The sequence below is a fragment of the Hemiscyllium ocellatum genome, chromosome 29, assembly GCF_020745735.1.
Source record: "Hemiscyllium ocellatum isolate sHemOce1 chromosome 29, sHemOce1.pat.X.cur, whole genome shotgun sequence".
Classification (NCBI taxonomy): Eukaryota; Metazoa; Chordata; class Chondrichthyes; order Orectolobiformes; family Hemiscylliidae; genus Hemiscyllium; species Hemiscyllium ocellatum.
Window position 1 is genome coordinate 22824486 of NC_083429.1, and position 24562 is coordinate 22849047.

The 24562-nt window shown below is 42.2% G+C and overlaps 1 protein-coding gene across 1 annotated transcript in view; it reads right to left on the reverse strand.

The window, feature by feature from the left end:
- ei24 (EI24 autophagy associated transmembrane protein) overlaps window positions 1–24562 on the reverse strand; it is a 60769-nt gene that overhangs the window by 26506 nt on the left and 9701 nt on the right. The window contains exons 2-7 of the mRNA XM_060846723.1: window positions 24388–24500; window positions 16388–16536; window positions 14575–14635; window positions 12888–12954; window positions 5357–5481; window positions 955–1074 (exon numbers count right to left, since the gene is read on the reverse strand). Coding sequence (XP_060702706.1) covers window positions 955–1074; window positions 5357–5481; window positions 12888–12954; window positions 14575–14635; window positions 16388–16536; window positions 24388–24429 — 564 coding nt within the window. The 5' untranslated portion in view covers window positions 24430–24500. The remainder of the gene's footprint in view (window positions 1–954; window positions 1075–5356; window positions 5482–12887; window positions 12955–14574; window positions 14636–16387; window positions 16537–24387; window positions 24501–24562) is intronic.

The window sequence follows — 24562 nt, forward strand, 5'->3', positions numbered from 1 at the left end:
TCTAGATAGACCACATCCACTGGGTTTCCCTGGTCTAACCTACTTGTCACCTCTAAAATTCTAACAGGTTTGTCAGGCACGACCTCCCCTTACTAAATCCATGTTTACTTGTTCTAATCCGACCCTGCTCTTCCAAGAATTTAGAAACCTCATCCCTAACGATGGATTCAGAATTTTACCAACAACCGAGGTTAGGCTAATTGGCCTATAATTTTCCATCTTTTTTCTTGATCCTTTCTTGAACAATGGAGTTACAACAGTGGTCTTCCAATTACCCGGGACTTTCCCTGACTCGTGACTTTTGAAAGATCTTTACCAACGCCTCTGCTATTTCCTCAGCCACCTCCCTCAGAACTCTAGGATGTTACCCATCGGGGCCAGGAGATTTGTCAATTTTAAGACCTTTTAGCTTTTCTAGCACTCTCTCTTTTGCAATGGCAACCATACTCAACTCAGCCCCTTGACTCCCTTTAATTTTTGGGATATTACTCATGTCTTCCACTGTGAAGACTGACACAAAGTACTTATTAAGTTCTCCAGCTATTTCCTTATCTCCCATCACTAGCCTTGCAGCATCAGTTTGAAGTGGCCCAATGTCTATTTTTGCCTGTCATTTGTTTCTTATGTATTAGGGCTTGCATTTCTTAAGATAACTGTATCTTTGAATCGGAGGTTTTAGTTATAACCCAACAAGGAAACTGTGCGGCACAGGAAAATTTCTGACCTGATGTCAAAGGCAAAGAAAGAAACAATTCTGATAAGTCTCACTCACTCACTCACTGTCCAGTTGTTACTCTTCAAAACACTACATTGGCACAGGATTCAAATAATCCGTACGGTTCTAGTCAGACACAAAAGAAATCTGCAGCTGCTCAATATTTTCATGGTCTGAGTCCCCATTAACCAGTAGCATGACCTACTTACTCGTCTCAGAGCACTGTGCTTCATACATACCTGAATGAGGAACAAGGCCTGCAGGAGCAGATTGAAAAGCATGTCTGCGATAATCTTACTTATACTGGGGAAAGGTTGTGCTTTCCTTCCAGACACTTTAAACGCTAGGTCAGCAATGTCCTGTAACAAGCAATGATTTTTTAACAATTATTCACTCTTCAAAGCTACATGAAAAGTTGTGGGGTTTTGTTTTGGGTGGGGTGTGAGGGGCTAAGAGGATTACCAGTATAAGTATTTATAATTTTCCACTTCCTCCTTACTCAGTTATTTCCTTCTGAGCCTCCTTTGAGAATGTAATTGATCTGCTCCCAGGCTGCTGAACAGCACACAACTTTGAAGCCTCAAAGTCTGTTCTTTCCGTTTACAGGACATAGCCTGACCCTAACCCACCCTGTGCATTTGTAGCACACTTCGATTCATACAAGACATTGGCAAAGAAATTTTTAAAAATGACAATGCCATTGCAATTTGAGTCTAGGCGTGTGGGTGTCGCCTGCAGAGTTTCTCCCGTAGCCAATATTTAATCCTCCACACTGGTATTAAAATAGCTGAGATTAGGAATTCTGAAAAACTATGGAGTTAGTGGAAATCTCTGCTAAAAGATGTGACAGACAGTGGGGGGAGAGCTGACACCAGCACACAAGAATGGACTCAACAACATGGGGAAGCATATGTATTCTCTCACATAGTAACACGGAGACATTCTGGATTCATTCCCAAATTCTTATCGATTCAGCTGCTTTGCATTCTCAAGCTCTAAAACTGTTTCAGATTTAAAACAATTTTAAGATAATACTACATTCTGAGGCAATACAAGAGAAGACACTGGACTACATATGGAGATATTAAGGTAAAAGCTTGGTTAAAGTGTCCTAGGAAGTGTTAGAGTGGGGGAGACATCTCACTGAAACATAGAGATTCTTAAGGTGCTTGATAGGGTAAATGCTGGGAGGTGTTTCCCCTCACAGGAAAGTTAAGGATCAGAGGGCAGTTTCTGAATGAAGGAGCACCAGTTGAAGACTGAGATGAGGAGGAATGTTTTCTATCAGTGGGTTAAGAGGCTTTGAATCACCTTGCCACGGAGAGCCAGAGGGCAGAGTCTTCGTGTACTTTTAAGGCTGAAATAGATTTTTGATCAGTCGGGGAATCAAGGGCTGTGGGGAAAACATCGAAATGCAGATCAGCTATGATCCTACTGAATGGTGAAGCAGGCTCGAGTCACCTACTCTGGAGATCACAGCAATACGGAGAGACAAAGCCAAGGAGAGATTTGAAAATAAAGATGAGAAATTTAAAATCAAACCATGGTTTCAACAGAAGCCAATGTACGTTCATGATCACAGTGGTGACAGGGAAATGGGATTTGGTGCTAATTAAGACACAGGTAGTTCAGTTTAGGATGACCTCAAGTTAACAGAGGGAAGAGTGTGAAGGACCAGCCAGGAGTGCATTGGAATAGTCAAATCTAGAGATAGTGCAGACCTGAATGAGGGTTTCAGCAAGTTCACACAGAGGCAAAGTTAGGTAATGTATAGGAGATCAAGATAGTTACTTTTAGTGACAATATAAATGTGTGTATGGAAGCTCATCTGAGGGTCAAATGATACCAAATTGTGAACAGACAAGTTGTGGGGGTGTGGGAGGAGGTTGGGCTCAGTCGAAATGTATGGTAAAACTTACTTTCTATTGCCTTTTGCTTAATCCCCAGAATTCCCATCTTCAGTGAGCTGCAGATTATGATGCCTGGAGGTGCATATCTTGAGTGCTACAGAGCACTATCAGACAGAGCGAAAGCCAGCAAGAAAGAGAAGGATAGATCCAAGTTGGTGAAGCCTGTTCTGGAGTGCTGTGTGCAGTTCTGGTCACTCTGTTATAGGAATATTATTAAACTGGAAAGGGTTCAAAAAAGATTTACCTGGATGTTACCAGGAATGGAGGGTTTGGTTTATAAAAATAGACTGGAGGGGTGGAACTTACTTCATTGGTGTGTAGGAGGTTGGGGGTTATAAAATGAGGGAAACAGAAGGGTTAATTACAAGGGTCTTTTCCCTGTGGTGGGAAAGTTCAAAACTAGTGGGCAAAAGTTTAAGGTGAAGGTGAAAGATTTAAAAAGGACATGGGGGTAACTTTTATCTGACACAGAGTGGTTCATGTGTGAAATGAATGGCAAGAAAAACATGGTGGATGCAGGTACAGTTACAAAATTTCAAAGAAATTTGGATAAATTCATGAATAGGAAAGGGTTGGAGGGATATGGGCCAAACACAGGCAGGTGGAATTAATTTAGTTTGGGATCATGGCGAGCATGAACTAGATACATGAAACGGGCCATTTCTGTGCTGTATTACTCTAACTACAGCAATACCTACACCTTCATCTGCAACAGCTGTAAAAGAATCTGTCACTCACAGATAGGCCTGACTAGCCACCAGTGGGCCTGCACTGTTGAACACAACTATCTAAAATCTTCACAGATGAACAAATACAAAGAAAAAACAATTTGCCAGAATATTCCAAAGATGTGCGGGTCAGGTGAATTGGCCAAGCTAAAATTGCCCGTAGTGTTAGGTATCGGGTAAATGTAGGGGTATGGGTGGGTTGCGCTTCGGCGGGTCGGTGTGGACTTGTTGGGCCGAAGGGCCTGTTTCCACACTGTAAGTCTAATCTAAAATTAAGATTGAAGAAGGTTCAGAGAAACCTCCAACTGCCCAGATTAGTTTGTGTGTTCTTAAGGAGATGTAAACATTACACTTGATTTTCTCTCTTTACCTGGTGTTCATTTGTCCTCTTATCATTCAAGCGCTTTGACTTGTCCTTCTTTTAGCTTCTTGCTGCCACTGCCCATGTGAAAGTTGACCGTATCTTTTTGTCAGTACCAAGCCTTACTTCTCAAAAGCCAAATTTCAAGGATAATCTTGATATAGCAGAATACCTAATATTTTGTTCTTGGGTGTTTGGACGGGACTCCCATTAACAACATCTATGGGGCAAGAATGGGCATCTTCATTCAGAAACTCACTACACCTTTTGGTTGAGTATTTTGTGCTAAGTGGGTCACCTCCTGGTTCCTTGAAGCTTGCCCATCGCACACAAGGCACAAGTGAGGGATGTGATTAGATGCTGTGTCCACATTCCTGCTGCTGTATTACTCAAGTTCAAATCTGTCCAGAACAAAGCAACTGGCTTAATCCCAGCACTGTAAATAACCAGTTTCATCACTGTAGCATGCATCAACTAAAATGTAAACTTTAGGAAAGTGTTGTTATACAGCACATCTCCAACCCACATCTTTACCAAATATGATGCATGCCAACAAGTTCACCTTCAAATTGTTCATCATCCTGACCAAGATCCTATCAAATTGTTCATCATCCTGACCAAGATCCTATCAAATTTTGTTTTATTTAAATATGTGGGTCCTTTAAAATATTTTGCACAGGACTACCTATGTACAACCAGTGTGGAATCTCTCTGGATTGCTGATTTGCTGTGCACTCACACATCTCAAAAGGAAACAATGATCTTGTTCACATTCATTCTTATATTCCTGTGATTATTTGAGATTTAATAATTGAAGTGCGTGGATCCTTTCTGTTTGGTGTGACGTGTGCTAACATGTGCTCACCCTGACCAGGGTGTCTCTGGGTGTTCCATGTCAAAGAAAGAACATTAATGCTGACTTGAAATGTAGCATCATTCACAAAGTAGACTTAAATTAAACTTGGGTGAGTGGAATGTGTACTTACAAGGAGGATGTACAGGCAGAAACAGACAAATAGAAGCTCAGTATAACTATCTTAGTTGCTTGGCCGGAGACCCGGGAATGGCAGTATGCACACATCAGACCTTTGGGTGGCTAAAATACATAGAGCCTTTTGGCACCAAAGAATAAATTAGTTAGCGTTTTGTGCAGCCTGCAGTGTTTTTATTTGGAGTGTTTGAGAAATTGAAAGCTAATATCAGTCATTTTAACTTTCCAGTTAAGAAATGGAGGTATGGAGATGCTGGGCTTTTTTAAAATTCAGGGCTATACTTTCCTTCACTCCTGCCTGTTTACATTTCTACCCATATTTTTCAAATCAATTCCTTGCATGGATTAATAAATGTGGATCTATTATTACATAGGTTTTATTCAGTGCCAACACCACCCTCATGCTAATTTCAAGCAAGAACTATTATATTCTTATCCTTTGATTTCCCTTTCCTCCTCAAAATCCCTCTGGAAAACCCATCATTAATTAATGTCACCCCAACTAATTTCATCTTCTCTGGTACTAGTTTTCCCCAAGCCTCCATGAAACAGATTAGGTTACCTACATTAAAGGCAGGATATAAATAGCTGATACTGAAGACTTGTTAAATATGAGGACAGGGTTATAATTAAACAATCTGTTTTACTTACCTGAAACCAGATGGCATTCACTATTTTACTGAGGACAAACAGAGGTAATATCCACAAAGCACTGAAAGTGGAGTTCAAGATAAATTCCAGCCAGGACCAGACATCGCCATGTAATGAGGGGTCACCTGCGCAGATAAAAGCACTACTTCACAAACACAGTCAAAGATCAACATCTTAGGATTAAAACCAAACAAATTTTCTATTAAAGGCCAATGCTACACGATGCAACAGCTTTTATAGTTTGTTGTTCTTGACTTACAAAAGGCAAGAAATTAATCTCATGCAAGGAAAGGTAAGTACTGAAATAATATGGAACACAGAAAGGAGTCAAAGAGGAGACCATTTCCTAAAACAGACTACACAACATTAAAATAAGAAGGGAGAAGCACACAATTCCAGGAAGAATCAGGAGCACAGAGGCAAGGTATACTGGTAAACAGAAGACCTGAGTAATAAATAATGGAAACGATCTTTTGAGGAACAACAGTCTGGGTCATTTGGGACAATGTTTTTCCAGAAGTTTGGAGTGTAGAATTTCTCGAAGAACTCTGTTTCAGCATTGTTGAGTCAGAGGAAGGTGGGCACTCTTCTTTTATACAGCACGAGTCACCATGTGGTAGGCTAAAGATCTATTGTGAGTGTTAGTGAATGGAAAGGATGCTAAGATGGATGTGGTAGCAAATGGGCCTGTGGGGTATCTGGGTCAGAGGTTTCACAGAAGATTAAAGAGAGTTGGTGGGGCTTCAGGGAATGAGGCTGGCAGATGATCATGGGAGGGAAGTCAGGTGTGGTGGCTAACAAGTCAGGGGTGTAACAGCTTAAGGAGTTACTTAGGGTTCGGGTATAGCTAGTGTTCTGGTGGTGTACCTTGGTAGTTGGTAGGCAGGGGATGGTCATGGCAGTGTCACAGAGGTGCTTCTGGGGCATTAGGAAGGTAGTTGGGGATATCAAGTGGGGCAATCAGGAGGAAATTTGGACTTAGTTGGCTGTCATGGGGAGCTGTTAGAACATAGAACATAGAAAAGTATAGCACAGAACAGGCCCTTCAGCACACGATGTTGTGAAGATTGATCCTGATGTGAAATAAAATAACGTAACCTACGCACCCCTCAATTCATGTGCATGTCCAGTAGTTGCTTAAATGTCCCGAATGACTCTGCTTCCACCACCTCCACTGGCAATGCATTCCATGTATTCACAACTTTCTCTGTAAAGAACCTATCCTTGGCGCCTCCTCTATACCCTCTTCCTAATAGCTTAAAACTACGACCCCTCATACCAGTCAATCCTGCCCTGGGGAAAAGTCTCTGGCTATTGACCCTATCCATGTCTCTCATTACCTTGTAAACCTTGATCAGGTCACCTCTCTTCCTCCTTCTCTCCAGAGAGAAAAATCTGAGCTTAGTAAACCTCTCTTCATAAGGCAAGCCCTCCAGTCCAGGCAGTATCCTGGTAAACCTGCTTTGCACCCTCTCCAAAGCCCCCGTACATTTCCTATAGTAGGGCGACCAGAATATTCCAAGTGTGGTCGCACCAGGGACTTGTACAGCTGTAGCAAAACCTTGCAGCTCTTAAACTCAATCCCCCTGTTAATGAAAGCCAAAACACTAAATGCTTTCCTCACAACCCTATCCACTTGGGTGGCAACTTCGAGGGATCTATGTACTTGAACACCAAGATCCCTCTGTTCCTCCACACTGCCAAGAATCCGGTCTTTAATCCTATATTCAGCATTCCAGTTCGACCTTCCAAAACGCATCACTTTGCATTTATCCAGGTTGAACTCCATCTGCCATTTCTTAGCCCCAGCTCTGCATCCTGTCTATGTCATGCTGCAGCCTGAAATAGCCCTCGATACTATCAATGGCACCTCCAACCTTTGTGTCATCTGCAAATTTATTTACCCACCCCCCAACCTCCTTATCCAAGTCATTTATAAAAATTACAAAGAGCAGAGGCACAAGAACAGAGCCCTGCGGGACACCACACAACACTGACCTCCAGACAAAATACTTCCCATCTAAGGAAGTGATATTATCAGGTCACCTTGCGGTCTAAGGAGGTAGCATGGTGTTGTGAAAAAAAGTGATAGAATAGTGTAATAGTAGGATTTGGACATAAGAATGTTCGTCTGTGGTTCTTGTAAACCTTCTGTTGTGTAATTGGTGGCTTTTGTAGGGAAAATGGAATCCCCATTTGCAAGCCAGGTTTCTGCTAAAATGTCATTAGACCGGCTAAAAGCAGACACTCAAAGCTTTTTATCTAGGGTAGGTATTTTCGGTGTAACCCTACTTTAGGACTGGGGGTGAGTTAGGAGGTGGAGAAGTCAATGTTTTGGATGTAACCCTTCTACAATACTGGGGGTGGCTTTTCACTACTGCCTCACAGCCCCAGGGACCTGGGTTCGATTCCACCCTCTGGCAACTGTCTGTGTGAAGTATGCACATTCTCCGTGTGTCTTCATGGGTTTCCTCCGTGTGATCCAGTTTCCTCCCAAAGCCCAAAGATGTGCAGGTTAGGGTGGATAGGCCATGCTAAATTACCCAGCGTTCGGGGATATGTAGGTTCATCAGGCATAAATGATAGGGTAGGGGGAATGAGCCTGGGTGGGTTGCCCTTCAGAGGGTTGGTGTGGACATGTTGGGTCAAACGGCCTGTTTCCACACCGTAGGGATTCTATGATTAAACCACTCTCTGCTTCTATCAGCCAACCAATTCTGAATCCAGATAGCCAAATCTCCCTGTATCCCACACCTCCTGACTTTATGAATGAGCCTACCATGGGGAAACTTATCAAATTTAAATTTAGATTTAGATTACTTACAGTGTGGAAACAGGCCCTTCGACCCGCCGAAGCATATACCACCCAGACCCATACTCCGACATTTACCCCTTCACCTAACACTACAGGCAATTTAAGCATGGCCAATTCACCTAACCTGCACATTTTTGGATTGTGGGAGGAAACCAGAGCACCCAGAGGAAACCCACGCAGACACGGGGAGAACGTGCAAACTCTACACAGAGAGTCGCCTGAGGCGGGAATTAAACCCGGGTCTCTGGCGCTGTGAGGCAGCAGTGCTAACCACTGTGCCACCGTGCCGCCCCCTGCTGAAGTTCATATACACCACATCCTCTGGTCGACCTGTCTCATTCACCTCCTCAAAGAACTCAGTAAGATTAGTTAGGCATGATCTGCCCCTCACAAAGCCATGCTGACCGCCTTTAATCACACTACACTTTTTCAAATAGGATTTATGACTATCTCTCAGAATTTTCTTTCTAAAAACTAGCTGACCACAGACTTAAGACTGACTTATGGAGTAGTCAGGGCTCAAGGGTGTATCCAGGAAACTTGGAGGTTATTGTGGTGTTTGGGGGCTGGATTCCCTAATCAGTTTTTGTCCAATGTGTACAGGAGGGTTTCCTGACACATTATGTAGTTCGGCCAACAAGAGGCGAGGCCACATTGGATTTGGTACTGGGTAATGAACCAGGCCAGGCGTTAGATTTGGAGGGAGGTGAGTGCTTTGGTGATAGTGATCACAATTTAGTTATTTAAGCAATGGAAAGGTATAGGTATATACAGCAGAGCAAGAGTTATAGCTGGGGGAAAAGGCAATTATTATCCGATTAGGCATGATTTGGGATGCATAAAGTGGGGAAGGAAATTGCAGGGGATGAGCACAATTGAAATGTGGAGCTTATTCAAGGAACGGCTACTGCGTGTCCTTGATAAGTGAGTACCTGTCCAACAGGAAGGATCTGGTCAAGTGAGGGAGCTGTGGTTTACTGAAGAAGTTGAATCTCTTGTCAAGAGGAAGGAGGCAGCTTATGTAAAGATGAGACGTGAAAGCTCAGTTAGGGTGCTTGAAAGTTACAAGTTAGTCAGGAAGCACCTACAGAGAGAGCTAAGAGGAGCCAGGAGGGAACATGAGAAGTCGTTGGCAGATAGGATCAAGGAAGATCCTAAAGCTTTCTATGGGTATGTCAGGAATGAGAGAATGACTAGAGTACAATTAAGGCCAGTCAAAGACAGTCATGGGAAGTTGTGCGTGGAGTCTGAGGAGATAGGAGAGGTGCTAAATGAATATTTTTTGTCAATATTCACACTGGAAAAAGACAATGTTGTTGAGGGGAATACTGAGATACAAGCTACTAGACTAGACGGGATTGAGGTTCACAAAAGGAGGTGTTAGCAATTCTGGAAAGTGTGAAAATAGATAGATCCACTGGGCCAGATGGGATTTATCCTAGGATTCTCTGGGGAGCTAGGGAGGAGATTGCAGAAACTTTGTCATTGATCTTTATATCATCATTGTCTCCAGGAATAGTGGCAAAAAACTGGGGGATAGAAAATGTTGTGCCCTTGTTCAAGGGGAGTAGAGATGTCCCTCGTAATTATAGACCAGTGAGCCTTACTTCGGTTGTGGGTAAAGTGTTGGAAAGGATTCCAAGATATAGCATTTATAATTATCTCGAAGGGAGATTAGGGGTAGTCAACACGGTTTTGTGAAGGGTAGGTTGTGTCTCACAAACCTTATTGAGTTCTTTGGTGGTGGTGACCAAACAGGTGGATGAGAGTAAAGCGATTGATGTAGTGCATATGGGTTTCAGTAAAACATTTGATAAGGTTCCCCATGGTAGGCTATTGCAGAAAATATAGAGACACGGGATTGAGGATGCTACAGTGGTTTGGATCAGAAATTGGCTAGCTGAAAGTCAGATGGGAAATGTTCAACCTGGAGTTCAGATACTGGTGGTGTACCACAAGGATCTGTTTTGGGGCCACTGCTGTTTGTCATTTTTATAAATGACCTGGATGAGGGCAGAGAAGGATGGGTTAGTAAATTTGCAGATGACACTAAGATCGATGGAATTGTGGACAGTGTTGAAGGATGTTGCAGGTTACAGATGGAGATAGATAAGCTGCAGAGCTGGGCTGAGAGGTGGCAAATGCAGTTAATGCAGAAAAAAGTGTGCAATGATTCACTTTGGAAGGAGTAACATGAATGCAGAGTACTGGGCTAAAGGTAAAATTCTTGACAGTGTGAATGAGAAATGTACATAGATCCCGGAAAGTTGCCACCAGGTTGATAGGGTTGTCAAGAAGGCATATGTGTTAGCTTTTATTGGTAGAGGGATTGGGTTTCGGAGCCACAAGGTCATGCTGCAGCTGTACAAAACTCTGGTGCAGCTACACATGGAGTACTGTGTAATGTTCGCCGCAGCATAGGAAGGACGTGGAAGCATTGGAAAAGGTTCAGAGGGTCAGGAGGTGAGTTACTCACCACAGTACTTCTAGCCTCTGACCTACTCTTGTAGCCGTGGTGTTTTGTGGCAAGTTGAATTGGTTAATGGTATAAACACACTTGGGATTAGTGGGGAATTCAGTGGAGGGTGGTGACACCATTGAATGCTAAGAGGCAATAATTAGATTGTCTTATTGGAGATGGTCATTGCCTAGCATTGGATTCCAGTTTTGCTAGGGCTCCTTGGTACTACATTTGGTCAAATGCAGCCTTGATGTCAAGGTCGGTCACCCTCACTTCACCATTGTGGAGAGAGTGGCTGCACTTGTAACTCTTGCTTCAGCAACAGTAGTGGCAATGAAGAGTTCACTGGCAGAAAACTTGCCCAGACTCCTCATTCTGCTTGAAGTACAAATAGCATAGTCCAGTCAAGCAAACTGAACTCTTTATCTATTAACGTGACAGTGTTTTCTAACTTCGGAATTCTACACAGGACTTGAAAGAAACAAACTATGTTGCAAGACTGCAAATGCTTCAGGATAGAATCAAGTTCTAAAATTCACCGGTGACTTGTCAGAATCTTTTTAAGAAACTTTTTTTGATCCCAAGTTTTATTTATCAACTTCTGCTAAGATTGACTTTGTCCAAGATAGGATGTGGAGATGCCGGTGTCGGACTGGGGTGGACAAAGTCAGCAGTCACGATACCTTTTACAGACTTTCAATAAAACATTTGTAAATCTCTGAAAGTCTTTTGCTGCTTAATTCAACATATGGATATCGGCGTATAAACGTGGGAGTCAAGCGAAGACACGGCATCTTTGTCAAGTGGAGAAGCTGAAGGAGGGGAGGAACAGCGCTCCAAAAGCTTGAGCACTTGAAATAAACCTGTTGGACGATAACCTAGTGTCATGCGACTTCTGACTTTACCCAAGACAATTCATCTAAAAGGCTATTCTTCACTAATGGACCTATCTCAGTGCTAGCAGAGTAGTTTGGCTGTGGAGACAGGAAGGGTCCTGTCTTTACTTGACAACCATGTTTGTACACTGATATCCATATGCTGAATTAAGCAGCAAAAGACTTTGAGATTTACAAATGTTTTATTGTAAATCTGTAAACGGTAAATGCTTTAGTTTTATAGAAACATCATTTTCCATCTTTTCCTTCTGGACCCCTTGCCTGTTCAGAAATGAATCTCCATTGGGGAGAATGCTTATTAAATAAAAGTCACTGCACCTTCTCACCTACCGCAATATACATATGTAACCTGCTCATGAAGGCATAATCCAAACGTGTCTGAAGACACAGGTCGGCCAGACCAAGGAAAGGGCATTCTGGCTACGGAGGGAGTGCAATCAATTTATCACACTGATTCCTGGGTTGGCATCAGAGTTCAGAATAATGAGGGTGGAATCTCAAAATTTAAACAGGTAAAAACACACAAAAGATTTTTTGATAACCAAAGTCCAGAACCAGGGATCACATACTCAGAATACCTGGGTAGGCCATTTAGGACTGAGATAAGGAGAAATACCTTCACCGAGACTGTGGTGAGCCTGTGGAATTCTCTGCCACAAAAAGAGATTGAGGCCAAAATATTGAACGTTTTGAAGATGATTTAGTTAACAGTTTTTATGGCTAAAGGGATCAGCTAAAGGGATTTAGCTAAAGGCTAACGGGGAGAAAGTGGGAACAGGGCAGGGAATTGGAATGATCAGCCCTGAGCCCTGAACAAGTCCACACCGACCTGCCGAAGCACAACCCACTCATAACCCTACATTTATCCCTTACCTAACACTACGGGCAATTTAGCATGGCCAACTCACCTGACCCTCACATCTTTGGATTGTGGGAGGAAACCGGAGCACCCGGAGGAAACCCACGCAGACACGGGGAGAATGTGCAAACTCCACACAGTCAGTCAGTCGCCTGAGGCGGGAATTGAACCCGGGTCTCTGGCGCTGTGAGGCAGCAGTGCTAACCACTATGCCACCGTGCCGCCCATGTTGAATGCGAAAGCAGGTTCGAGAGACTGAATGGTCTGGTCCTGCTCCAATGTTCTCCATTTCTATTCCAGAATTTTATTGAACTCAAATTTCACTATCTTGATGCTGGTGATTTGAACTCATCACATCTACTTTGTATAGTCAGTTCCACTCTACTTGATCTATTTATAGAACGACTAAACAAGGAAATTTGTTCTTTATGGGCTACTGGTCCCAGACATATCAAATACATTCACAACCTTTCTATCTCTCGTCGTAATAGTTTCCTTACCAATAATACGTGCAGTGATGGCTTGAAGCAGGGGTATAAAGACTCGATAGAAGACCAGGATACTCAACTGTGCAGACAAGAGGAGAAACATTTGTTGCTGGAAAAAGTGTAACAGCATCATTTCTCAAATATTCATGGCAATAAAGCATACAGTACTTAAGTTTCTACTGCTTATTGTTGTACTCTTAAATGAGAGAAAAGTACACAATGTATTCACCCAACTTTAAAACGTGGGTTTTCTTGGATCCAGCAAAGAAGGCAGCCATACTGGTCTACATGTGATCCAGGCCAAATATCAGCAGGCTGTTTGTGAGGCACTTTAGTGGGAGGTCAGGAAATGGGATAAGATATGAGGTCAATAGCAAATTGCTTCTGACAAGCCCCATCTGTTGAATATCAGGAACTGTAATACTTATAGCAAGAGTGATCCTTGGTGAACAGCTTCAGAACCAGCCAGGGCTTCTGCGCAACCATGCACCTTCACTGGAGCCTCCCTATGCGTGTGAAGAGACACAAACATTGCAACTTGCTATTGACCTCCTGTTTTATCCCATTTCTGGATCCAATGGATGCCTGTTAGTAGATCTCAGTCAGGAAGTTCTGAATGAAGTTCCAAAATGAAAGGAGGGCAGAACTGAATAGATCATCATGCAGTGGGTAAAGTGAGGTGCAGAATGGATCGTTACAATCAGCCTATGGGTTTCCATTGGCCCGATGATGTGTACAGGATTGAAGCTTGAGAGAACAGAAAGCTAGGGGAGGGCTGTTGAGCACAGGATTCTAGTTATGATGCACATCGATGCATTCAATTCACATTCCCTTGCTAACAACCACATTAGCTAAAGAACCACAGAATTTCTGAAAGTTCAATATTCATTTGCATTGCTTTCAGAATACATTCCAGTGTGAAAAATGTTGAGAAAAATAAAATTGGCAGTAATTTCACTCTGGTCATCTCTGCTCCAGAGCCTGCAAAAGATAATTTTTCAACAGACAAACTTTCATTCCTGACAATTAAGCTCCAACTGACCAAAAACAAATAGTCAGTAATATGACTTAGGTCTTTAAAAGGATTGATCTTAATCATAGGATAATTACAGCATAAATCCCATATCATTGAAAATGAAGATGTCATTCCACTTAATAAGAGTAAAATCACTACAGCTCCATTAGGATATTTTAAATGAGATCATTAGAGAGAACATATTATTGCAAAATGCTATATTTTATAGTTGTAACTGGGGATAGACAAGTCACAATTAGGGCAGACGACAGAATAAGCTGCAATTAGGGCTGGTTGCAGGACAATTTCAATTTGTGACTGAGAAAGGTGCAATGTAATCGCCAATATGGAACACAACTTTGCCCTTCAATTACGAGTCCCTTGTTTGAAATTAGTACATTTGACGGGGTAGTGGAAACCCTTTCCTCTTTAATCAGTGAAGACACTCTGAATAATTCCTTCACTTAAAGGTTCATTATTTCTAACTATTTGTCATAAAATAGTTGCTCAGCTATTTTAAACTAAACCACCAGGAACTTTCAGAAGATAAATACAGGCTCATGTTGCTCGAGCAGCTGTGATTTAGGTAAAAGTAAGGAAGTTAATCAATAAGCAAGTTCACCCCATTCAGGAAACACCATCCTTTAGGATGAGTTAACCTTAAGTAAAGAACAATGGTCTTACCCAGAATATTCCTCCATTCCAGGCACAACACTGCAAAATCCGGTGTGCTATTCGGGGCTCACTGAAAAACAACAGCAGATGCCTTTCATCAGAGAGAAAAGGCTGTGTGAGGCTGACTCTTGATCCCAATGTATGGGTGCCTGTATACTTGGTCTGGGCATATGCAATTTGCACATACACAAGTGTCATCCAATGTGCACTACACAAATCTTACAAGTTTAAGCAAAAGAACACTAGTTTCAGTAACCCATTTATTTCCTAAATAAAACACTTTTGTAGCACTGTCATTCCAGACCCATTCCTTACTCCTTCCAATTTTAGCAAAATGCTCCAACTGACTCAGTGATGAAGTATTTTGATTGTCAACACCTCTATTGATCCTTCTAGTACAAATCTGAAGGTTACACCTCATTAGTAACAATCTACAGCAGAATGAATTCCCAATCTTTCATATGCCCCTTCATCATTGCTACCCTGCAATTCTATGACTTAACCTCAAGCCCCAAGCTCAAGGCCTGAGTAGGAATGAAGAAAGTTAAATTAATGACCATTACCATTCCAGGTGAGGATGAGTGCAGGAGAAGCACTGTGCAAAATCCACCTCTCCTTCTGCAATTCTTGCTTTATAGTTTTAATTCATCACTGAATCCCAATCAGATACTATTTTAACACAGTCTTTATCTTGTAAAAGGAGCGTAAATAAGAATTAAACTTAAAAACATTAAGTAATGCACTAAAATTAGTGAATGGAGGAAATTTGATATTGGTATGTTTATTAAAACAAACCTAAAGACTGCAATTTGTTCTTTCTGGAACTTCTGGTCACTTTATTTTGGAATTTTGACGGATAAGGAGACTTCATTGTCTGAGTTGACTTTGCCCCAGTTTCAGGCTAGACACCAATTCTGGATGTATGCTGTTTTCAAAAAATAATTGTAAATTGGTTCAAAACACCCTTGCTTTTGAATAGTCTTAGTTTTTTGTTTCCAAATTATACTTGATTCCTCAAAATCTGAATATCTGTACGCCCCCATTATATTTTGCTCAAATATTTGGCAATTTGCACTAATTGCTTTGAGAGACCTCTTGAGGAAGATGGTATTTATACTCATGCCATCTCTCAAGAATGCCGTGAGAAAGCAAGTTACATCAGTGACAATTATATATTTATTAACAACTTTCTTGTTTAAGCAAGTATAAAGTTTAAAAAAAAAATGATTGTGTCAGGGGAGATCGGGTCATGACAAAACTAGTGAAAGAGTTGCAACACATCTTGTCAGTAATGTTAGAAGATCAATGCAAATCCAAAATGGTTTTCCACATTCATTTTTTCTCTCAAATTAGCAAGAGTTTCACCCAAGTGAACAAGGATATCTTCACCTCTGCTCCCTATCAGGGCTTTTCTGCTTTATACCCATGACAAATATATGTAAATGTGTTGAATCTCCCTGTCATGTTGAACTCCCTTGAATTCCCATTTCTTTTGTGAAATACTGTTGAATCCAGTGTTTGAAGTTATACTGGTGAGTTCCAAATAGATATAGATGCTTTCCTCACCCATTATGCTCACGCCTGTTTTATTATAGACATCAACAATTTAAAAACCAAAAGTGCCCCAAATAAAGTAGCAGTCAGTAATTTCAGACAAATGCATTTCGTACGATTTCAGGCCTTTTGCCAAATGTTAAAGTCAAGTTATCTGTGCTGATTTAATTTGTTCCATCTCTGAAATATATTACCACTCCATCCTGCAGTTTTCTTGCTCATTCTATATTTTAAAGAATTTGCCAGCAGGTAGCCAGTATTAACTCACTTTTCCTCTCTTTTGTCTTCGATCTGGGCCCTGCGATGTGCCAGTACGCTGCGCTGTTCCTTCTTCCTCCTTTGTTCTTCCCGTTTCTGGTGAATGCGCTCATCGAGCTTGGAGATGGTTCGTATGCCGAGGACGGAATCTTTAATGCCCTGAAATAAAAGTAGACAATGCGAGCTCGGGAGCTTTTGCAACTATTTTCTGACCAACCTGCTCAGAGATGTCATTGCACACCTTTGGAACAGGTGGGATTTGAACCCAGGATTCCTGGTCCGGAGATATGGACACTAACTCCTCTGATCCTCGACAAGGCAATGCTGAAAAACAGAAAACAAAAATAACCTGCAGCTTTCATCCCAAAACTCCCTAAAACGAACAACAGCGATGTCTCATGACAACTCCCAAAGAGCTGAAGAAACCAATGAAAACAACACAATTTTAGAATTCATGTAAATTGACAAATGTGTGACTGAACGGAGTAGGAAAATGTATTAAAAATCCAGGAAAATTGATAACAAAAGTCATAAACCACAATAAATTGCAAAACATAGAAGGCACTTTCAGCACAATAGTATCCCAGCATCTGTCCTCACCTACTCAAATATTTTCAATCAATTGAAATTCCAATAATGGAAATTCAACTCAAAACTTCTCAAATAGGCATGACCATGATTCCCAGAGTCTGGGTTTGACACTTGTCTTGGCTGACAATTTGTTAACCTGGGATTATGATAGAAAGGGAATTAAATAGGCACATATTCCCTCCTGGGTCAAATCAGGGTCAATTTTCATGGCTCACAGTCGAAAAGATCAAACTGTCATTGTCCAGGTTTAAATGGGCAAAATGACAAACCCCTTTCCCGACACTTGAGATAAAGTTGCAGGAAGCAGGGCAGTACCCAGAGTCAAACAGATTCTACAGCATGGAGATAGGCCCTTTGGCCCAAACTGGTCCACGCCGACCAAAATGTCCAACACTAACCCCACCTCTTTGCACTTGGCCTGTATCCTTCTAAACCTTTCCTATCCATGTATTCAGCCAAATGCCTTTTAAATAAGACTATCAGACATAGGAGCAGAAATTTAGCCATTCAGCCCATCGAAACTGCTTTGCCAATCATAGCTGGTTGGTAGGATTAGGGAAAACCCAAAGGCTTTCTATAGGTATGCCAGGAATAAAAGAATGACTAGGGTAGGAATAGGTCCAGTCAAGGATAGTAGTGGGAAGTTGTGCGTGGAGGTTGAAGAGATTGGAGAGACACTGAATGAATACTTTTCGTCAGTATTCACTCAGGAACAGGACATTGTTGCCGATGTGATTATTGAGTCACAATTAATTAGAATGGATGGCTTTGAGATATGTAGGGAAGAGGTGTCGGAAATTCTGGAAAGGGTGAAAATAGATAAGTCCCCTGGGCCTGATGACATTTATCCTAGGATTCTCTGGGAAGTAAGGGAGGAGATTGCAGAGCTATTCGCCTTGATTTTTATGTCTTCATTGTCTACTGGGATAGTGCCAGAAGACTGGAGGATAGCAAATGTGGTTCCCTTATTCAAGAAGGGGAGTAGGGATAGCCCTAGTAACTATCGGCCAGTGAGTCTCACTTCTGTTGTGGGCAAAGTCTTAGAGAGAATTGTAAGGGATAGGATTTATGAACATCTGGATAGGAATAATGTGATCAAGGATAGTCAGCATGGTTTTGTGAAGGGCCGGTCGTGCCTCACAAACCTTATTGAATTCTTTGAGAAGGTGACTAAGGAGGTGGACGAGGGTAAAGCGGTAGATGTGGTGTATATGGATTTTAGTAAGGCGTTTGATAAGGTTCCCCATGGTAGGCTACTGCAAACAATACGGAGGTATGGCATTGAGCGTGCATTAGAGGTTTGGATTAGGAATTGGCTGGCTGGAAGAAGAAAGAGGGTAGTAGTTGATGGTAAAGGTCCATCTTGGAGTGCAGTTACTAGCGGTGTTCCGCAAGGATCTGTTTTGGGACCATTGCTGTTTGTCATTTTTATAATGACCTGGAGAAGGGGCTGGAAGGTTGGGTGAGCAAGTTTGCGGATGATATGAAAGTCGGTGGAGTTGTTGACAGTGAGGCAGGATGTGGCAGGTTACAGCGGAATATAGATAAGCTGCAGAGCTGGGCAGAAAGGTAGCAAATGGAGTTCAATGTATGAACGTTTGAAGTGATTCACTTAGGTAAGAGTAACAAGAAGATGGAGTACTGGGCTAATGGTCGGATACTTGGTAGTGTGGATGAGCAGAGGGATCTTGGTGTCCATGTACACAGATCTCTGAAAGTTGCCACCCAGGTAAATAGTGCTGTGAAGGCATACAGTGTACTGGCTTTAATTGGTAGAGGAGTTGAGTTCTGGAGTCCTGAGGTCATGTTGCAGTTGTATAAGACTCTGGTGCGGCCGCATCTGGAGTACTGTGTACAGTTTTGTCGCCATACTATAGGAAGGATGTGGAGGCATTGGAACGAGTGCAGAGGAGGTTTACCAGGATGTTGCCTGGTATGGTAGGAAGATTGTATGAGGAAAGGCTGAGGCACTTGGAGCTGTTTTCATTGGAGAAAAGGTTGAGGGGTGACTTGATAGAGGTGTACAAGATGATTAGGGGTTTAGATAGGGTTGACAGTGAGAACCTTTTTCCACGTATGGAGTCAGCTATTACGAGGGGGCATAGCTTTAAATTAAGGGGAGGTAGGTATAGGACAGACGTTAGGGGTAGATTCTTTACTCAGAGTTGAGAGTTCATGGAATACCCTGCCAGTAACAGTGGTGGACTCTCCCTCTTTATGGGCATTGGATAGACATATGGAGGATAGTGGGCTAGTGTAGTTTAGGTGGGCTTGGGTCGATGCAGCATCGAGGGCGGAGGGGCCTGTACTGCGCTGTATTTTTCTATGTTCTATGATCTATAAGTTTTTCAACCCCACTCTCCCCCTAACACTTGATCCTCGAGAACCTACCTATCTCAGTCTTAAATATACTCAATGACCTGGCTTCCACAGCCTTCTGTGCCAAGAATTTAGTTGATTCACCGCTCTGGGTGAGGAGGTTTCTCCTTATCTCCATTCTAAAAGGTCTTCACTTTACTCTAAGGCCATGCCCTCAGGTCCTAGTCTCTCCTACCAATGGAAACAACTTCCCAACATCTACTCTGTCCAAGCCATTCAATATTTTTTATATTTCTATTGGATTCCCCCATATCCACTAAGCGCTATTGAATATAAACCCAGAGTCCTCAATGTTCCTCATGTGTTAAGCTTTTCATTCTTGGGACCATTCTCTTGAACCTCCTTTGAATATATTTCAGGGCCAGTAAATCCTTCTTGAGATATGGAGCCCAAAACCGCACACAATCCTCCAAATGAGTTCTGATCAGAGCCTCAGAGGCGCATCCCTGCTTTTATATTCAAGTTTCTCAAAATAAATGTCATTGTGCATTTGACTTCCTAACTACTGACTCAACCTGCAAGTTTACCTCGAGGGAATCCTGGACTCGAAATCCCAAGTCTCTTTGCACTTCAGACTTCTGGATTTTCTCCCCATTCAGAATATAGTCTCTGCCTCTATTCTTCCTACCAAAGTGCATGACCTCACACTTTCACACATTGTAGTCCATCTGCCACTTGTTTGCCCTCTCTCCTAACCTGTCCAAATCCTTCTGCAGCCTCCCTGTCTCCTCAATGTTACCTGTCCCTCTATCTATCCTTGAACTGTCTGCAAACATATCCAGAATGCCCTTAGTTCCTTCATTTAGATTGTTAATATATTAAGTGAAAAATTGTGGTCCCAACACTAATCCTTGGGGAATACCACGTATCACCAGCTGCCATTCTGAGAAGGACTCTTATCCCCACTCTCTGATTTCTGCCAGACAGCCAAGCTTCTATCCATGCTAGTATCTTGCCTCTGATACCAAATGTTGTTAATGTACCCGCCTCAACCACTTCCACTGGCTGCTCATTCTATATGCATACTACCCTCTGTGTAAAGAAGTTGCCCCTCAGGTTCCCTTTTATTCTTTCCCCTCTAACCTTAAACTGACGGCCTCCAGTCCTTGATTCCCCAACCCTCGGAAAAAGACCAACTGTGTTCACCTTATCCATGCCCCCCATGATCTTATATAGTTATATAAGATTCCCCCTCAGTCACCTGCTCTAAAGATAAAAGTTCTAGTTTGTCCAACCTCTCCCTATAACTCAGACCTTTGAGTCCTGGCAACATCCTTGTAAATTTCTTCAGCATTCTTTCAAGTTTAATAACATCCTTCCTATAGCAGGATGACCAAAACTTAATACAATACTCCAAGTGCAGCCTCACCAACGTCCTGCACAAGTGCAACATAACTTGCCAACTTCTTTACTCAATGCTCAGACTGATGAAGGCCAGTGTGCCAAAAGTATTCTTCACTGTCCTGTCTACCTTTGACTCCACTTTCAGAGAGTCATGCACCTGAAATCCAAGGTCCCTCTGTTCCACTCCAGTCCTTAAGGCCTTACCATTCACCATGAAATCCTACCTTGATTTGATTTTCCAAAATGCAAAACCTCACACTTACCTACATTAAACTCTATTGCCATTTCTCAGCCCACTTCCCCAGCTGATCAAGGTCCTGCTGCAATTTCTGAAAACCTTCCTCAGTGCCCACAAGACCACCTATTCTAGTCTCATCTTCAAATTACTGATCATGCCTTGTACATTCTCATCCAAATCATTCATATATATTACAGATAAAAAACAGCAATGGACCCAGCACTGACCTGAGGCATTGCACTAGTCATAGGCCTCCAGTCCCAACAAGCATCCTTCCACAATTACCCTCTGCTTCCTACCATCGAGCCAAATATGTACCCAATTGGCTTGCTCCCCCTGGATTCCATGTGATCTAACCTTCCAGAGCAGTCTATTATGTGAAATCCATATAGATTATGTCTACCGCCCTGCCCTTGTCAACCTTCCTGGTCACTTCACCAAAGAACTCTAACAAATTTGTGAGGCATGATCTCCCACATACAAAGCCATGCTGACTATTCCGAATCAATTGCTGTCTTGCCAAATGCATGTACATCTATCTCTGAGGAGAAAGTGAGGTCTGCAGAGGCTGGAGATCAGAGCTGAAAATGTGTTGCTGGAAAAGCGCAGCAGGTCAGGCAGCATCCAAGGAACAGGAGATTCGACATTTCGGGCATAAGCCCTTCTTCAGGAATGAAGCCCTGAAGAGGGGCTTATGCCCGAAACGTCGAATCTCCTGTTCCTTGGATGCTGCCTGACCTGCTGCGCTTTTCCAGCATCTTATCTCTGAGCATATTCTCAAGTAACTGACCTACCACATATGTTAAGCTTACTGATCTTTGCTTCCCAGGTTTTTCTCTGCAGCCCTTCTTGAATAAGGGCACAACATTGATTCCACTCCAGTCTTCCAGGACCTCATGTGGCTAATGATGATGCAAAAACATCAGCCAGGATCCCCACAATGTCTTCTCTAGCCTCTTAGTGTTCTTGGATACATCTAGTGAGGACCAGGAGATTTATCCAGCTTTATACATTCTAATACTTCCAACAACTCCACCACTGTGATATGGACTCTCCCCAAGATATGACCACAATCTTCCCCAAGCTCCCAAATATTCACGTCTTTCTCCACAGTAAACACAGAAGAGAAATATTTGTTGAGGAACCCTAAGCTTTTTCCCATCGCAATCCTATGTCAAGGCTTGAAAATGATTATGACTCCTCAACGAGAACAAAGAGCTGGTTTGGGGATTTTGAGACCGGGGTCTTGAAGAGCAGATGCCCAGTTATAATAATTTGGCCAGAACTTCACAGTAGTCATTATGCATGTTCTGCTGTGACTCCACCTTGATCCCCAGTTTGGAAAGATCCGACTTAGCAAATGCAATTCCTCAGATGGGATAAACAAAATGCACCCCATGTCTTCCTCTTTTGATGGATGTAAATAATGTCATAGTACGACATTGAGAGCTGTGATCTCTCAGATACTTCTGGCTAATTTTCTTGCCTTAAGCAACACAATCAAAAACAACTGAACTGTTTTTCTGTCTTTAAATTATCAAACTACTTGCCTGACATCCAAACTGGATGATCAGAAACTACCTCCAATTACTATATTGTCAGGACTGAAGCCATTTCTTTGATCCCAGCATAGACTCCATTTCCTAGCTACCAACTCCATTGTTCTCCTTGGCAACACTCTGAGACGAAACTAGCCAATGTGCAACCTTGTTGTCATATTTCACTCCACGTTGAGCTTTTGACATCAGGTTTGCACCAACGCTAAGATCGCCTATTTCCACCTCTGTATTTTCACTGATGCCATAGCTGATCTGCAAGTGAAACTTTCCTCCAATGCTTTTGTTATCTTGAGACTTGGCTATTTCAACATGCTCCTGGCTGGGCTCTCATATTCTATCCTCAGTACATAAGAGGTCATCCAAAATTCTCCTGCCCATGTTTTTACTCACACCACACTGTTTGCCTGTCAGCCCTGTACTCACCATTTACCCAGCATGAGCCAATACAGGTCAACGTCTTGATAATAGAATTATCATTCTTCCTTTCAAATCACTCCATGGAGCTGCAGATCCCTTGCTCTAGAAAGTCCTACAACATTCCATCCCCTCCCTGAAAAACAGTGCGCTTTTTTTAAAAACCTAATTGACCACCTCTGACTTTAATTATTCCACCCTGGTGGCCTTGCTGACTAGGCTTTAAGCCCTGAAAATATCTTCCTTATCCTTTCCATCACTTTACTCCACTTTCATCTTTCAAGATGTTCCTTAAAACCTACTTGTTGACCAAGCTGTTTGATATCTGATCTAATATCTCTTTAAAAGGGGCTCAGACTCATTCTTTGTTTCATAACGCTCTTGTGAACCACCTTGGGGTCTTCAATGCATTAAAGCTATTGTTTCCATCTCAATTACTGCATGTGGGATTGTTCTGTTCATACTCAAGTCAATGCAAGTATATTTCAAAAGTAATGAAATGGCAGTGAGGAATCTTACATCTTTCAGAGGATGCCAACATTGTAGTATTAATGGAAACTCCTTCCTTGTTTATGCACTGGAGATTTAATTTAATGTTCTTTCAAGCTCAGATGTCACTGTAAATTTAACATGTTGGTTACATACATATCTAAATAGCAAGTAAATGAAGTGCAGTAATACACCGCAGAGAGCAGTCAGTGAAACTGAAGACTTTCCATCTTTCTGCAGAGCCACTGATCAGGCAACAAGGCTGCAGAGTTCAACCTTGATTGTGAAGGCAACAGAAGCTTGATAGTTGACAAGCCTTCATCTGCGACATTTTAAATTCTTTGGGTGGTCTATCTGCATCAATCCTACCTAGGCCAGAATCCATTGCCCACCCTGAGCTGTCCATGAACCAAGTGGCCTGCTTTTTTAAAATTCATTTACGAGGTGAGGGCATCTCTGGCTAGGCCAGCATTTATTGCCCATCCATAATTACGCAGAGGGCAGTTTAAGAGTCAACCACACTGATGTGGGTCTGGAGTCACATGTAGGCCAGACCAGGTAAGGACAGCAGATTTCCTTCCCTAAAAGACATTTGTGAATGATGGGAACAGAGACTCAATTTCTGTTAAAATCAGCTACCTGGATAAGGTACCAGCAAGTTGTCAATGAATGTTAAAACACACCTCTGCAAGAGCAACCACCTTCAGGATAGGTGGGAAAGAAATCTCTGTGCCCAGGGAGGGCAGGAAAGTTCTGAATGCAGGAATGCCAATCTTGTCACATTATGCTACCAATACATTAAATTTAAACATCCAAATATATCAAACATCAATTTTTAAGATTGATTTTCATTGCACAAACTAAGCAAATATCTGCAATTTGGAATTTCATTTTTATTGGATTTCATCTGCAAATTCACAGCTTTGACCGTGTGAAATCTTCCTCTACACCTTGCATCTTTTTAACAGTAAAGTTTTAACAGTAAAGGACACTCACCTTAACAACATCCAGAAGGAATGTTTTAACGCTATCCGCCATAGCAGCATCAACTGTACACCGCAGCTTCACAAGAGCATCTCATTGTGGGAGCTATCAGCCAGCCCAGATAGCTGAGGAAAGGAATAACATCACCAGGTAAGTCACACTAACCAGCTGCTTTTGACTCAGGTGA